Source organism: Macrobrachium nipponense, chromosome 37 (genome assembly GCF_015104395.2).
Source record: "Macrobrachium nipponense isolate FS-2020 chromosome 37, ASM1510439v2, whole genome shotgun sequence".
NCBI lineage: Eukaryota > Metazoa > Arthropoda > Malacostraca > Decapoda > Palaemonidae > Macrobrachium > Macrobrachium nipponense.
In genome coordinates this window covers 54,253,987-54,270,880 of record NC_061097.1, presented here as the reverse complement: position 1 = coordinate 54,270,880, position 16,894 = coordinate 54,253,987, and the positions used below count along the sequence as shown (strand labels likewise).

At 39.2% G+C, this 16,894-nt stretch overlaps 1 protein-coding gene across 1 annotated transcript in view; it reads right to left on the bottom strand.

Moving 5' to 3' along the window:
- LOC135209262 (protein Spindly-like) overlaps positions 1 to 16,894 on the bottom strand; it is a 99,868-nt gene that overhangs the window by 12,423 nt on the left and 70,551 nt on the right. Inside the window, exons 6-10 of the mRNA XM_064241967.1 lie at positions 13,616 to 13,825; positions 11,440 to 11,628; positions 10,304 to 10,365; positions 5,239 to 5,429; positions 2,852 to 3,034 (exon numbers count right to left, since the gene is read on the bottom strand). Of these exons, the coding sequence (XP_064098037.1) occupies positions 2,852 to 3,034; positions 5,239 to 5,429; positions 10,304 to 10,365; positions 11,440 to 11,628; positions 13,616 to 13,825 (835 nt within the window). The remainder of the gene's footprint in view (positions 1 to 2,851; positions 3,035 to 5,238; positions 5,430 to 10,303; positions 10,366 to 11,439; positions 11,629 to 13,615; positions 13,826 to 16,894) is intronic.

The following is a 16,894-nucleotide window of genomic DNA, read 5'->3' as shown; positions in this document are numbered from 1 at the left end:
AACCGGTAGGCCGGGAGGACTGCAGGCAATCACTAACCCATGGTGGCAGTTGAACTGCAGGTCTGGACCAGCGGTCTCCCGGAGAAGCGCTGGACCGAGGACGGTAGTGTCGGTCTCGTTCGTCAGGGGAGCTGCTACCAGTCGTGCAAGCCGTCCGGTCCCGGTGGGAGCGACGGTCGGGTGACTGGTAGTGTCCACTAACGCGGTGAGAGCGAGCACCGTCCTCTCGACGCGCCCAGGTGAGGCTGGACCAAGTCCAGGCGAGGCTGAACCAGGTCCAGGCGAGGCTGAACCAGGTCCAGGCGAGGCTGAACCAGGCCCAGGCGAGGTTGTCCCAGGAGAGCTGTCAGTGGCCGAGAGCAGAGAGAGGAGAGAGAAGATGAGCGAGAGAGAGGAGAGAGAGACGAGAGAGGACACCGGAGAGATGAGAGAGAGAGAGAGAGAGGAGAGCCCTTCCCAGCCTCGCTATGTGACGGTCTGGTGGGAACGTCACGTCAACCAGTCTTCAGCTCCATGCCTGGGGCCTTGGGGCGAGCAGGCTCGGCTGCCTGGACCCTGGTTGCACAGTCACCCGCGGGCGACTGTACACTCGGTACCTCTCGCAAACGAGCGGCCGAGATGGTCCCTGGCACCGAGGCAGAACCTCTGGCGCTAGGAGAGGAGGTACCTGTCTTCTTCTTCCTTGCGGAAGGAGAGACGGGCCCCGTTCCCGAAGGAACAGGAGGACCAGCAGAAGCCCCAACTGGTGGGACAGACCCTTAGAGGTCTCTGAGCAAGACTTCTTAGGGGGGAGGAGGCTGCCTTCTTCTTCGGCTGGGGGGCCTTGGAAGTCAAAGGGGAAGAAGTGGTAGAAGACGACAGCAACACCTTCCTCTTTTTCCTGGACTTCCTCTTCGCCAGTTCCCTCAGGACAACCGACAGGTCCTCCATCCAGGACGGAGTTGGGTCAGTTGCAGTAGCAACACGGCCCAACTGCACCTGTCCGGAGGGACCTGCGGGAGCAGCAGTGGAGAGAACGCTTCCTCGAGGAGGGTTACGAAACTCTTACCTGGCAGGTGAAGCGTCTGCCACCCCCAAGACTGGTCAGTCGTGCAAACGCGACCGTCGTCTGGGTGGGGCTGAGCGTGCACCTGACAGGCAACCGCCGATACAGTCCTCCGACTCTTCCTCTGAAAGAAAGAAATTAATTAAAAGAGGGCTGGATGGCCAGCCTCCACCGGTCTCTGCATGCATGGACCCGGGAGAACGTCATGTCAACCCTGGGTACCAGACGATCGCTGGTCTGGCGAGAGTCACCCGAGCGACTCCTACCATCTTCCGCTCCGTGCCTGGGTCCTGACTCGGTGAGCGTACTCAGCAGTCTGGACCCTGGCTGCACGGTCACCCGTAGGTGACCTTACACTCGGTAACGCTCGCAAGCGGGCGGCCGAGACGGTTCCCGGTCCGGAGGTGGAACCTCCAGAACCGGGAGAGGAGATACCAGTGGTGGCCGGTACCTTCACGGTCCCCGTCTGCTTCCTCCCCGAGGATGGAGAGATGGGCCCCGTTCCCGGAGGAACGGGAGGACCAGCGGAAGACCCACCTGTCTCACCGGAGCGAGACAGACCCTTAGAAGTCCCGAGGAGGAGGCATGAAGATATGATGATCTCGAAGAGGAGGATGACGACACTTGACGAGCTCTCTTCCTCTTCAGTTCCTCCGAATTCTGCCAGACTTCTACCATCAAGAGTAGAAAAACCTCACAGGGCAGCACAACAGCTTCCTTCAGTGACATAACTCCCGGGTAGTAGTGGTAATGAATATGATTATCAGCAGGGGATCAGTACACACACTCGAGGATCGGTACGCAACATGCTACGAGTCATAGGTACAATTCCAAGGTTAGGATAACCAATACGAAGAGCATCCAACCAATACTGCTGAAAACACAACCACCACTAATCTGTAAAATAAGGAAAAAATATTAAAGTAATGAGGATACTCCTCACGCATCCAAGGGCACCGCCCTCCGAAGTGAGAGGAGGTCCCCCAACATCAACACCACACGCCCATCCTTCTACCTTCTTCCGATAGTAAGTGAAAGGAAGAAGGAGAAGAGAAATTACCATAACAACAAAACACAGACAAACCTTTGAAGTTCCCTCAGTAATTCCCAAGCGTAAGCGTGATTTCCAGATGAATACATGTCCCATTATACAGGATCAATGTCACTTACGTTAAATACATGTCTCATCCTCATGTTAAATACATATCTCGTCCTCATGCAGGTCTGAGCCAGTGTTAAAGGGCGAAAGAATGTAAATAATATGTTGGTATACCTTTGCCACCGACTCTTAACACAAGTAGAGGGGCGGTTATAAAGGCTGTCACAAAGAGTGGGTTTGTATATTAATTGAAAAACAAGGACAAACCTTTGTTTAGTATTAATATCAAACACCGAATATACACATTTATTTAAAAAACAAAAATAAACCAAAAGGATCCCACTGGGAAAAAAGATCAACGACCAGTCAGCCGGAGGTCACAGTAGTTACTGCCTAACCACCTTGTTCAAGATTCAACGGCCGTAATTCCAGCTACGCCGTAAGTACATTCCTATTGTTAAAGGAGCGAGGGTTTGTATTACGTGTCGGAACAAATCTATTGTCCTTGACATATATATATATACTATGTTTTTATAGATATGTATGTATGTAACCTTATAATTACCACATGCATAATTACAAATAACAGAACCCTCCTCATTAAAACAAAGGTTCTTCATCAGACTTTATTTTAGTTTTGTTAGCTTTCCAAACCTTTCAACTAGGAAGAACATTTTACTTCTTCAGAAAAACTGACTTACTCTTACCTGCACAAAAGTCATCCTTTCTCTTTAGCGTATCTTCAGGTAAAGGATTACTTGCAATCTGCTTTTCCAGCAGTGGAGGCCTTGGATCCATTTCACTTGCCGTATCCTTTGCGACATCATTTTTCAGGTTTTCAAAACCTGGTATCTTCTCAGTTACCTGCTTAACTCTTTTGGAGGCATTAGCTGTAAATGAGATGAAAAATATTTTTGAACAAATTGGCTAAAATGTTATTGTTAGTATACAATAAGGTTTTGTACATACTTACCTGGCAGATATATACTTAGCTTGACGTCAGAGACGTAAGCTAAGTATATATCTGACAGGAAAGTTCATGTACAAAAACAGCATTTCAAAGTAGGCTCCAAAGTGAAAATACGCTCTTTTCTTCCTTCCTATTCACATTTTTGTTTCTCACTATTTTTGTTATTTCACTTTCATGATTTACTCTTTACTATTCAGTTCATTTTTCTGTACTTGTCTACTCTCCCTACTGGGGCCTTTGTTGGTTTGTAGTTACATCTTAGCTTGCAATAATAATAATAATAATAATAATAATAATAATAATAATAAAAAGGAATTAGCCAGCGATGACACATGGCAATGGCTACAGAGGGGAGAGCTAAAGAAGGAAACTGAAGGAATGATAACAACGGCACAAGATCAGGCCCTAAGAACCAGATATGTTCAAAGAACGATAGACGGAAATAACATCTCTCCCATATGTAGGAAGTGCAATACGAAAAATGAAACCATAAACCACATAGCAAGCGAATGCCCGGCACTTGCACAGAACCAGTGCAAAAAGAGGCATGATTCAGTGGCAAAAGCCCTCCACTGGAGCCTGTGCAAGAAACATCAGCTACCTTGCAGTAATAAGTGGTACGAGGACCAACCTGAGGGAGTGATAGAAAACGATCAGGCAAAGATCCTCTGGGACTATGGTATCAGAACGGATAGGGTGATACGTGCAAACAGACCAGACGTGACGTTGATTGACAAAGTCAAGAAGAAAGTATCACTCATTGATGTCGCAATACCATGGGACACCAGAGTTGAAGAGAAAGAGAGGGAAAAAATAGATAAGTATCAAGATCTGAAAATAGAAATAAGAAGGATATGGGATATGCCAGTGGAAATTGTACCCATAATCATAGGAGCACTAGGCACGATCCCAAGATCCCTGAAAAGGAATCTAGAAAAACTAGAGGCTGAAGTAGCTCCAGGACTCATGCAGAAGAGTGTGATCTTAGAAACGGCGCACATAGTAAGAAAAGTGATGGACTCCTAAGGAGGCAGGTTGCAACCCGGAACCCCACACTATAAATACCACCCAGTCGAATTGGAGGACTGTGATAGAGCAAAAAAAAAAAAAAATAATAATAATAATAATTATGGCCCAATTTTCTGTGTCGAAAATGATGACAATGGTTGCAGGTCCACAATAATATCGCATGTGAAGTATAAAGTATTTAATAGATAATATAAGCTTTTGAACCTTGTACTAGGTTCATCTTCAGTCAAGTGAACATTATGACTTTAAAAATCTGTCGAAGTAAACTTCTGAACAGGACAATTTCACATGACGAACGCAAATGGAGGAATTACCTAGTTGGGCTGTTGAGCGCTTCCTCCATTTGCGTTCGTCATGTGGAAGTGTCCTGTTCAGAAGTTTACTTCGACGGATTTTTAAAGTCATAATGTTCACTTGACTGAAGATGAACCTAGTACAAGGTTCGAAAGCTTTTATTATCTATTGAAGACTTTATACTTCACATGCGATATTATTGTGGACCTGCAACCAATTATAATTATAATAATATCTTGAAAGAAGACCCTCTTTGAGACATACTTTATTGAAAAGAATGGCAGTTTATATGCCTCTGAGCATGCTGCCCCTTCTCAACTTGGCATGTAAATTTCTTTATTTCAGCAGGTGAAGTATACAGAAGATAGCTGAAGTGTATTTATTACCCCAACCATTCACCCTCTGTGAAGTTAGTGAGGACTTCTGAAACGTTGGGATAATAATTGAACATTGGTCAGCTCCTTTATATTTTACCTGCTGAAAATATGAAACTTACAAAAGTTGAGAAAGCACAATTTAAGTTCAATACCATACAAATTACCATTTTTTCAACAAAATATGCAATTAATTTTCCACATACGTACTTACCCCTCCATTACATAGCTATACCTCCTGCACCAGCTGAGGTGCAAGATAAAATTTAAATGTTCTTCATTTCCTATCATTACTGGTCTATATCAACCTTTTAGGAGATCTTATAAACTAAGATAGCACTCTTATTGTTAACACATAAATCCTATCAATAATACTGGATAACACAGGAAATAAATTTATGAAAATGCCACATGTTTACGAACTTACAAACACTCTCCCCTTTCTTGGCAGCTAATTCATCCAGTTTAACTTGCAAAATAATCAATTTTGAATTAGTGGCATCTCTGGTTGCCTCTGATTGACGAAGCTTCCGTTGCAACTGAAGGATCCGATCACTCAAGGCCACTTTATTAAACTGAGCACCTCTAAGAGCTTCCTCAAGTTCTTCCACTTTCTTTCTGTAAAATAATGAATAGTATACTGTAACATTTTAGGCGCCACATTTGCGACAAACTGGGTGATAATCACATAATCTCAAAGGTTGAGGTGTGCCACAACCAATATACTGCAACTTTCTATAATTTTACATCAAACTGTTTTGGTTAGGAGTTCACTCATGCACACCTTTTATCACTCAACTTTTTCTCAAAAAATGTACTGAACAGAGTGATCAACAGTCTTTGGTTGTGCATTTGATGAGATGGGGAAGAGAAGCAGTTGTTCAAATAAGTAATAAACATGTAGCAGAAGATGATGAACCACATTAGAGCCAAGAAAACTTTGAGAAAGGGCACAGAAAATCCATGATCAGATGGGAAAACAGAAAAAAAGTGTTCATTATAAAAGAAAGTACAAATAACAATTCTCATCTTAACTTGTAAGCAGTAGATATAATACAGTACAGTGGTACCTCGACATACGAAAGTCTCAACTTACGAAAAATTCAAGTTACAAAAGCAAATACGAAGATTTTTTTGGCTCTACATATGAAAATAGTTCAGGTTACGAAAGGTTGTTGCTGTAAAGTCCCGAGATTTGCCCGGACCACCGATAACAATTTTAAAACTCGTGCGCCACCAACTGAGTAGACTCGCCACCATCCTCCCGCTCTCCCATTGATTCCTGATGCTAGTCACCGCCATTAGATCCTACTCTCCTATTGGTCAGCATCTCTCCCATCGTGCATCTACGTAGCGGCGTTCTTCGGTCACCCTAAAGCAGCATCGTTTGTGTACGCACGCAAAATTCGTTCGTTTATTAACGTAAATTCGTTACTGATTTCGTTGTAGTACTACTTTATCGTGTTGTGTGAGAACTTTAGTACATACGTATACTACATAACTTAATTACGTACAGTACTATATTCGTAGTCATGGGTAGGTACCAAGAAAGTTGCTGAAGTTCACGGAAAGAAGAGGATGCTTTCTATGCAGACGAAGATGGAGATAATTAAAAAATATGAAGCTGGCATGCGGTTGAGTGTGATCGCTAAGGAATACGGCCGAAATCCGTCGACGATAGGCACCATCCTTAAGCAGAAGGAAGCCATCAAAGCAGCCACACCTTCCAAGGGCGTGACTATTTTGTCTAGCAAGAGGAGCCACGTGCACGATGAGATGGAGAGGCTGCATCTTGTCTGGATAAAAGACAAAGAAATCGCTGGCGATACAATAACCGAGACGGCAATCTGCCACAAGGCCAGCGCTATTTTTGCCGATTTGATTGCCCAGGCTGAAGATGACGGAGGAGAAGGGACATCAACGCCAACCCCAGACTTCAAGGCTTCTCATGGGTGGTTTGAAAAATTTCGGAAACAGACTGGCATCCATTCGGTGGTGTGGCATGGGGAGGCGGCCAGCTCGGACACGGAAGCGGCCGAAGCCTTTATTATGACGTTCGACGAGATGATGATCAAGGAAGGCTACAGTTCTCAGCAAGTCTTCAACTGTGAAGAGACTGGCCCTTTTTGGAAAAAAATGCCTCGTCGGACGTACATCACAGAGGAAGAGAAAAAGCTACCCAGGCATAAGCCTATGAAAGACAGGCTTACGCTCGCACTTTGTTCGAACGCCAGTGGGGATTACAAGGTGAAACCCCTACTTGTGTATCATTTGGAGACTCCTCGAGCCTTCAAGGCCCACAAAGTGCTAAAGGAGAAGCTTCCAGTGATGTGGAGGGCTAATGCGAAAGCCTGGGTAACGAGACTTTTGTTCACCGAGTGGGTAAATCTGTGTTTTGGCCCGACAGTGAAGAAATTCTTGGAAGAGAAGCGCCTCCCTCTGAAATGTGTCTGCTGTTGTTGGACAATGCCCCTGCTCACCCTCCTGGCCTCGAGGAAGATATCCTAGCAGAGTACAGTATTCTTTTATCAAGTTTCTTTATCTTCCACCTAACACCACCCCTCTCCTCCAGCCCATGGACCAGCAAGTGATATCGAACCTCAAGAAGCTGTACACGAAACATCTTTTCAAGAGATGTTTCGACATCACCGATACCACAAACCTCCCCTTGCGTGAATTTTGGAAGGAGCATTTCGATATTGTGATATGCATCCGACTCATCGATCAAGCTTGGCAGGAGGTTTTGAGGCGAACCTTGAATTCTTCGTGGAGGAAACTCTGGCCTGATGCCGTATCTGCCCGAGACTTCGAGGGATTCGATGTGGGCAAAGCTGGTGCAGATTCAGAAACAGTTGACGATCCTGAAACTGTTTTGCAACCAGATCTTGATGAGAGCGTTGCACTCGGAAAGTCCATGGGGCTGGTCGTCGAAGAGGACGACATCAATGACCTTCTCGAGGAGCGCTAAGAGGAGTTTACAATGGATGACCTGAAGGAGTTGGAGGCCATGCAACATAACATCGTTCAAGAAGAGTTCTCTAGCAGTGGCGAGGAGGAGGACAACCCTACGACAACGGCAGAAATTAAGGATGCTCTTGCTGCTTTTCATAAGGTGCAATCCTTTGTAGAAAAGACACACCCCGAAAAGGCTTACACAGGTCGTGTGCTTGCGCAGTTCGATAACGTTTGCCTGAGTCGTTTCAGGAACATTGTGAAAAGTAGGCAGAAGCAATCTTCCTTGGAGAGTTATTTTTTAAATGGGCCTTTAGTAGAAGTAAGCAAAAAGGAAGATCCAATTGATACTACAAAAAAACAGAAAGTTGAAAAAAAAAATAAATAAATAAATAAAAATAAAAAATGTAAAAATAAAAAAAAGAAAGAAAAAATGATTTAATTTTAAGTTTTTTGTAAAGTTAAGTGTTAGGGTTTTGTTAATGTGTTTTGTAAAGTTTAGTCTATGTTTCCTGACATTTTTTAATGTTTTTCGTAAAGTTAAGTGTACGTACTAAAAAGTTTTCTGCCATTTGTCCTCCTCCTCTGTCGCCACTTTTGGAGATAGCCTCACTCGAAAGGTAAGGTTCCACATTTTACTACAGACGTACAGTATTTCTTGTATACCATGTACACTAATACACTTTATTTACAGGTACTATGTAGTACATATTAGTAGTACGTATTAAGTTAGGTATTGAATGGTCCAAATTGTTGTTTTTTATTGTTTATTGGTTAATTTAGCTTTATAATAAAATTTACTGGGGTGTTTTTGTAGGGCTTGGAACGAATTAGGCAATTTACATGTAAAATGCAGTTCAAGATACGAAAAGCTAAGGTTACGAAGGTCACCTCGGAACAGATTAATTTCGTATGTCGAGGTACCACTGTATAAGTAATGATAATGATGATGATACATACTATCATCAATAATCTCCTCCTGTGAAAATGTAGCTTTGGTTCCAACCTGTTGACCTATACACCTTTCTATCTCTTTAACTACTTTTTAGGATCTTTGAATTTTTTTTATTAATTATTGTTAGTGGGGATACTGTTGGTAAACTTAAGATCCTTGTTTCCTTGTTGACTATCTGGAATAGCTTCAATTTGATTTTATATGGTCATTTAACTTTTATATATATAAAAAAATAAGCAAGTTCCTGTCATCAATCCTTCAAGACCCTGGGACAAATTTTCACTTTCAATGTCAAGCCAACAATTACTATTTAACAACTGCTCTTTTTTCTGCTCTTTGTTTGTATTTGTATAATCAGAAACTTTGTATCTTCCCTGGGATTATTTTAATTTTCTTTTACTGCCCTTCATTTACTCTTCCTACTTCACTCTGATCTACCATTTCATTTCAGACTAGTATGCCTACTGTATTGATTCTTGCACTGCCATTTCATTAGAAGTTGGGTTTCTCTATTTTACTACTAATTTCTTCTTGTCAGCATCTCTGCAAATCTCCTTATTTCCTCCTTGTGTTGTTGCCACATTGTTTCCTCATTTGCCAAACTGCATTGTAGATTTTAGTTTCCCTGGGTATTCTTCACACCCTCTCCCACTTTAAAGTTAGCTGGAAGGGTTCAGTTTCAATGTGTACTATAGAGGAAAGCTTGCTGCACTAAGTAGCCATACCTTGTGTTACCATAGTGCTTTGGCACTAGGCAATGGTAGGCTTATCAATCCAAAGATAGCAAAATTCACTTATTGACATATTTCTAGAACAAAAATTTTGAGAAAGGTTATTACAGACAATGACAGAGGTGCCATATTCAGTGGGTACATTTAAGAAAAGACCCAGCAGGACATGTCAGTTGAATCTGTGAATAGGACAGGAGGTACAGCTTTGGAGAGAAAAACCAAAAGGAGGGAGTATATTAGAATTCTGCTGAACTCTTACACAGCAAAGACACCTAACACAAACCAGACTACTACGAACAGAAATCACAGTGTGGGGAAGATGAAAAAAAGACAGCCTTAAATAAACACATAGAAACTGGAAAATGATTAGGCTAAGTGTGTAAAGACAGCCTAAAATAAAAACAAAGAAACTGGACAATAAGGTATCTATACACTGAGGGACTGCAAAATCAGCACTCATTTTGATGTGTATGATTTTATGGCAGTTGAATGTAGACCCTATTCCTGTGTATTACAAACAAAAAAATGTGAAAACGCAACTTCTGTTATATAATAAGAAGAGGCTAACAAATGCAGTGAGTTCTCACACTGTGCTTGCTCAAAAGGTTAGTTGTAGAATCTTAAATGAAAGGTAAAGATTGGAATGAGGTCAAGTTAAGAAACTGGATGGCTACCGAGGAAGCAAAGGGCAGAAAGCAAAGCATCTGGGACCAAGAGGCTGTTACAAAGAACCTATGGTACCATCAACTGTTAAGTGGTATATCCTTATGTGGTATAGTGGTAATAATAATAATCAATGAGCTATTAGATATGTCAGGAAATATAACTTACTAAACAGGAATAAAATTACTTACTGGCTCTCTGTATACAAATTCTTAAAAAATGAAGTCATGTGTTGATCATCTGTGGGTGCAACCTGAAAACAACAAATTATAAATTACTATTTCTGTATTATTTTAAGTACAAAAAATGCACATACAAACTATTTAAACAACGTAAACCACTGGTATAGTGTCCTACTTGGATGTCTACAACCTCTTGTAATCTTTATCTTCAGATTGTAAGTGCTCAAAGAGGTTGGTTCCTTTTTCTAGAGGGATGCAAAAATCACTCTGACAATCATTAGGAAATACGTTTGACTACCTTTTAAGTTTTATTTCCAAAATGAACTTATGTTACTCATTTTGCACTGTCAGCAACTGTGTTCTTACAATGCTGCACTGTCCAAAATCAGAGGCCTTTTATCACCTTCACAGCAAGGTTTAGGAAAATTTAACCTGATGAACAGTTCCAAAGAGGATACAATGCTACTCCATAGTACTGTGCAACACTGTTTATTTATGTATATATAAATGGTTGATTTGTTCATTTTTATAAACTTAAATCATTATTAGTTGTGTACTCTTCTTTTTATTCTATTCGCTTTATTCTAAATTAGGTATTCCATTCTTTGAAACCTTCTTAGCAGGACAATTGTCCTTTTGCTTATTCTTTATGAATGCATAATAAGAATATAATAATAATAATATGGATCCTGCAAACCATTTATTTCAACACCCTGGATTCCTTCCACTTACCTGGTTAGTTATAAAGATTACTGTGTTTATTCAACAATTTCACCAAGCCTGTAAATTTCAAATACAAGTTTTCAACATTCTGGCCATACCTACTCATTCCTTTGAAAGTCACATAAACTTCATGACAATAAGCTTAAGTAAAAAGTTCAATGTAGTTATGCAAATACAAAACTGTAAAAAGATTATTCAAAACCACAACCAGTGGGTTACCTTGACAAATCCTCTGTTTCACATTTTGGTTCGAGTATTAATTTCTATAGCAGATTGTATCTCTTGCAAGTTTATATACGTATTCATAAATACACTTACTATATCAATCAAGAATTCAATAACTTCATGTATAGAAGAAAAAAAAAGTACTGCAAACTACAAAATTATTGTCCAACTACAAAGCTAGTATTTGCTGAACATACCTCAGGTACAGGCTGAATACGTTGAACCTGTGGCGAAACAACTTCATTCTGCTTGGCTTTAAGGCTCTCCGAGTCTTTTGTTAACACTTCCAACTGAGTTCTAGCAAGAGCTAATGACTCCTCTAGATGATTAAGGTATTCCGTATCAACTCTATTGCTGCTCAAACTCAGCAGATTAGCCAGCTGTAGCTACAAGATAAAAATAAATGAAAATATTACATTCTATTCAAGATAATGAACTTACTTCCAAGCAAGTAAAGCATAACAGCATATATGGCACACCTCAATTTTGTGGAGCAGATTCTAGAAAAATAAAACTGCTTTACATCTTATAGGTTCTGCTGTACATTGTTTATAATGTCCAGAGGGTAAGCATAATTTTTGGATATAGTACAGACATGCAAAGAAAGACACACACTAAGATAGGAGGAAGAGCTGTTTAAATTTGACAAAAAAATTCTTTAAGCTTACTCGGGAAAGGTCTCTCTGACTGAGAAGCTTTTTAGCTGGTGAGTCACATGCATGAATAAATATCAATGTAGTAATGGGAAATAAAACATTGTATTGAAAGCACATACATATTTCCCCTGAATTATTTTTGTAAGAAAAGTATTTCAAATGCAGGCATATATTATATACTCTACTATGCAAACATATCCAAATTCTATTCCTGTAACCTAATGGATTTAAAGGTTTTTTGACAATGTTTGCTACATCTACTAAACTAAACCATTCTAATGCACTAAATCTCACCACCTTCATTCCACCCATGAAAAGGGCAAGAATGCTCCTAGTTTCTTGTCTTTTCCAAAGACTTTCACCTAACACTGCATAAAATTTTACTGAAGCTAAAAAATCTTTATTTTATCTAAAATCAATTTTAATCCTGCAACTACTTTCTAACATCAATTTCAGGTCCATTTAATATGCAGCACTGGTTCCTTGAAACCCCATCAATTCCTACCAGTTCTATACTCACAGTTTCTTGTTGCCTATGTTCTCGTATAGTAATATTTTTCTTTGAGCTGTTCATGTAAAATATAATTTCTATGATCTAAAGTTGGTGTTGGTATCACTACAATACTAAATTGCCTACCTTAATCTTATATATAAGAAAATATGCGTCAAACATCAAGGGTCCATATAACAAACTACCAAAAATAAACTAAAGGACACATAATACTAAGTGACCTAGTGTTAACAACAGAATGTGAGGAAAAGGTCACAGAAATGTTGAATAGGTGGAAGAACAGAAAGGACAGGATATGAAATCAATATAAACAAATCTTATGGTGACTAAAAGAGGGGAAAAGGAAAAATGTGACCTTAGTACCATAATGCCATAAGAGACTCAGGATTGCAAAAAAATGTATTAAATGCACAAATGAGGAAGACAGGGAAGTGAAGAACCATGTTGTGGTAGATGAGCAGGTCTTACAAGAGGAAGAACATTACATAGGTGACACACTAAACTTTGAAGCTAAGATTGAATGAGCAATTAGGGAAGCTGCAGCCTGGATGAAATGGAACAGATAGCTGCAAACAGCCTGTACTGTTCTTTGCTATTCTGTAGAATCATATGCAGTGAAAATGAAATTGGAAAAGTTTGGAAATGTGTAACAACAGTGCGTCAAGATTCAAGATCAATATGGTCATGAGATATCAAATATGAGGCCGTGACAAAGATGTGGTGCCCAGCAGGCAAAAACATACTGAGATGTCAAGAGATGATTTGGGCATACCATGAGAGGGGATGAAGAACAGTTTGTCAAAAAGAAAGAAAAGGAAAAAGTTAATATGGAAGAAGACGACTAAAGACTCATGTAAAAACCTCGGGAATCATGGAAAAAGGGGTCACATGTGGGCCAATATCTGAGAGCATTCGGGAAGAAAATCCATAAACAGGGGTAAGTGGACATAACCCACTACCTCTAACCATGTAAGGGGAAAATTGGAATATAAAGGTTTACAATGACAATTAAAAGTTAATGTAAAGGGAAAACTGAAGTAAAAAGGTCAAAAATGACAATTAAAAGTTAAAAATATGTTAAAACATAACAAAAAAGCTAATATGTTAAAACGTAACAAAGAAGCTAAGCTAATAGGTAACACTGAGCACTCAGCCAAAGTTCCTAGCTCTCAAGGGCTGGCCTATAAATGAAATATATCAGCCTACCTTCATTTTATTTACTTGCTGAGTTTTCACTTCACACTGCTTTTTCAGTAAATTATAGCTACTCTTATACTCCTGCAGCTGCTTCTCTACAGCCTGTCGTTGATCCTCAACCTCAGCAAAGAGTGAATTGCCCTTTTTACCTGGATCAGTTTCTCCATATTTAAGAGCCTCAATTTCCATCTTCAATTCCATGATCTCTTCCTTGTTTTGCTGAAATAACCAAAAATCATTAGAAATTATTCTTTTAACCATCATTCCAAAGAAAAACATTATGGGGAAAAAACTTCACAAAACCAGGCCTTTCATGTAGGAGCACTCGAAACGTGGTAACAAGGTAATTCCCAAAGACCTTTCCTTTTGACATCTAGGACTAAGCAGTGGTTGAAGTGGGATTATTATAATCAGACTTTGGTCTGTATATTAGGGCTGTGCCTTGTATAATAAGGTGCCCTATGAGGTAATGTTAGACTTGCGATAATCTTACGCTAAGTCGGTTGGCATTGCACTTCCATATTCATTGGAGTGTCTTGGGGTTTGTAGATCACTTACGAAGTCGGTATTATCTTCTTGGTTATGACAACGATGTGTTAAACTCATGATGATTCGGCAATGATGTGAGGTTCTTGTAGAAAACACAAAGTATAAAAATACATATATTCTTCAGAAATTACATGGTGAAGATCAGGTATGATTGTACAGGTCTTCTAATGACGATAGCTTGATCGCTTCTGCCAATGATGATGGCTAATTCTATTCTCTCTACATGATAAAGTTTAGGTAAAGAGATACAGGTCTGCCAATGATGATGGCTAACTCTATTCTGCTCTGTCTACCATCTCGGTTACAAGTCATAAAGGAACAGACAGTAACTTGAACATATGAACATACATACAAAATGAGACACACTATAGATCACGTAGGCCGTTTGAATTATAGGTCGCGGTAGTTGTCTCAAGCAGGGAGCTTGGACTAATGTTTTCAAAACAAATGAATGACTACAGGTGACGGCATGTTATCTTAGCCTACTTTTATTGTATACGTCATCTTTAGCGTCTCTAGTCTGATCACATTCCTGCAAGCAATCTGGTTGACCTCTTTAGTTTTAGTCTTTTATATATATGGAATAACATTCTATATTTTTATTATGTAATCACTTACATAAAAGCTCGGTCAGCTACCAAAACCAACTACTGAATATTACTCAAACTTGACTTGCATTTGACTTATAGGAGTGTGATACAGACACTATGTGAATATATATATATATATATATATATATATATATATATATATATATATATATATATATATATGTAGAAAATACTTATAAGTAAAAAAAATTCATGTTGTACACAAATACAGATTCAAGTAATAAGATGTAAAACATAATGATATTGGTAAATAATAGTGATCACGTGATATATACTGATACAGTTTTTCACTTCATCTCATTAAGATACATATGCTACAGAAAATACTAATGTACTCTGATAACATGATAAAAATCATATTTTAACTGATAAAAATTTCATATATGAATTGATAAAATTATTAATGTTTATGCTGATTGATTAGTTGATTTTTATGCTAACTGTTATATGTCTGCATCATTAATCCATATACTAACTCATATATAACTGCAGTTATTGGTAAGATAAAAGGTAACAGATTGATTATAGGCTACCTGATTTGTTTATACATATGTATATGGATTCATATAATCATGATTAATATATGTGCAATTTAAATAGATTCCTATTGCGTACAAGCAAAGATATATTTCGATTCTGTTATTTATGATCATTTATATATAGATTCCTAGTGCGTACACGCAAAAAATATATTTCGATTCTATTATTTATGATCATTTATATATATGATACATGATACTTCATATATATAGGATACATGACCGAGGTTATACTACTACACATTTAACTAGTGTTCGAATAACTTTTCGTCCATTACACAGTTCCAGACAACCACCTATAGCCAAATGAAAGGGCCAATTCCAAATGGTTAAAACAAGGGGAAAATTTGCCTGGGCGGGGTCCAACGTTCTATTTTGCGATCATACTTGTTCTCTGCATCCTAAGCCACACGAATACGTTCGCGATGAATAAAATCACCCCCAGCACGAGTCCTTGGCCAGCAAAGTAGAGTTGAATATCCTTCTGGTCGTAATTGTCGGAAGTATGTCCCTTTTGTAGTCGATTTCCGACAGCAGCCGGAGCGTTCCGCATTAAAACGAGATTAACGACGGGATACGGTGTCAGTCGAAGAAGTCCATGATGGTGCTTATTCCTTTCACATTGTAGGCGGTTGTTACTCGACTGCCGTCGTCCGCAGCGACGAACAATTTTTTGAAGTTGCGATGTGAAACTCTCGTATTGCAGGATACTGTAACCAGGTTCCATTAATCAGCCTGCAAGTGAAATTATACTTGTCACAAGGGCAAAGTAAATTCAGAACATCAAATACGGGAGGGGGAGAGCCATTAACCCTCTTACGCCGGAGCAGTAAATAAAAAATTGTCTCCCGTGTGCCGGAGGGGTTTCAGAGTGAGCGCAGAAGCGGAAAAAATATTTTTTTCAAAAAATCACAGCGCGCTTAGTTTTCAAGATTAAGAGTTCATTTTTGGCTCCTTTTTTTTCATTGCCTGAAGTTTAGTACGCAACCATCAGAAATGAAAAAAATTATCATTATCATATATAAATAATGTGATATATGATAGCGCAAAAACGAAATTTCATATATAATTGTATTCAAATTGCGCTGTGCGCAAAACGGTTAAAGGTAACAAGTTACATTTTTTTTTCGTTGTAATGTATACTAAATTGCAATCATTTTGGTATATAACACATTGTAAAACGATAAAAGCAACACAGAGAAAATATTATCACAAAATAATGCATGAATTCGTAATGCGAGGACGTAAACAAATATTTTTTTCAAAAATTCACCATAAATCTAAATATTGTCCTAGAGACTTACAATTTCTTTCAAAATGAAGACAAATGATTGAATATTACTATACTGTAAGAGTATTAGCTTACAATTGCAGTTTTTGACCATATCTGATGAGTTAAATTTGACCGAATGTCGAATTTTTTTATATATATATTTTTTATATGCAATTATTTCGGAAATAAAAAAAGCTACAACCTTCAAATATTTTTTGTTTTATTCTACATGAAATTGCGCACATTTTCATATATAAAACTCTATGAAATGCCTAATATGAAACGGAGCAAATATTCCGAGAATGGGACGTATATT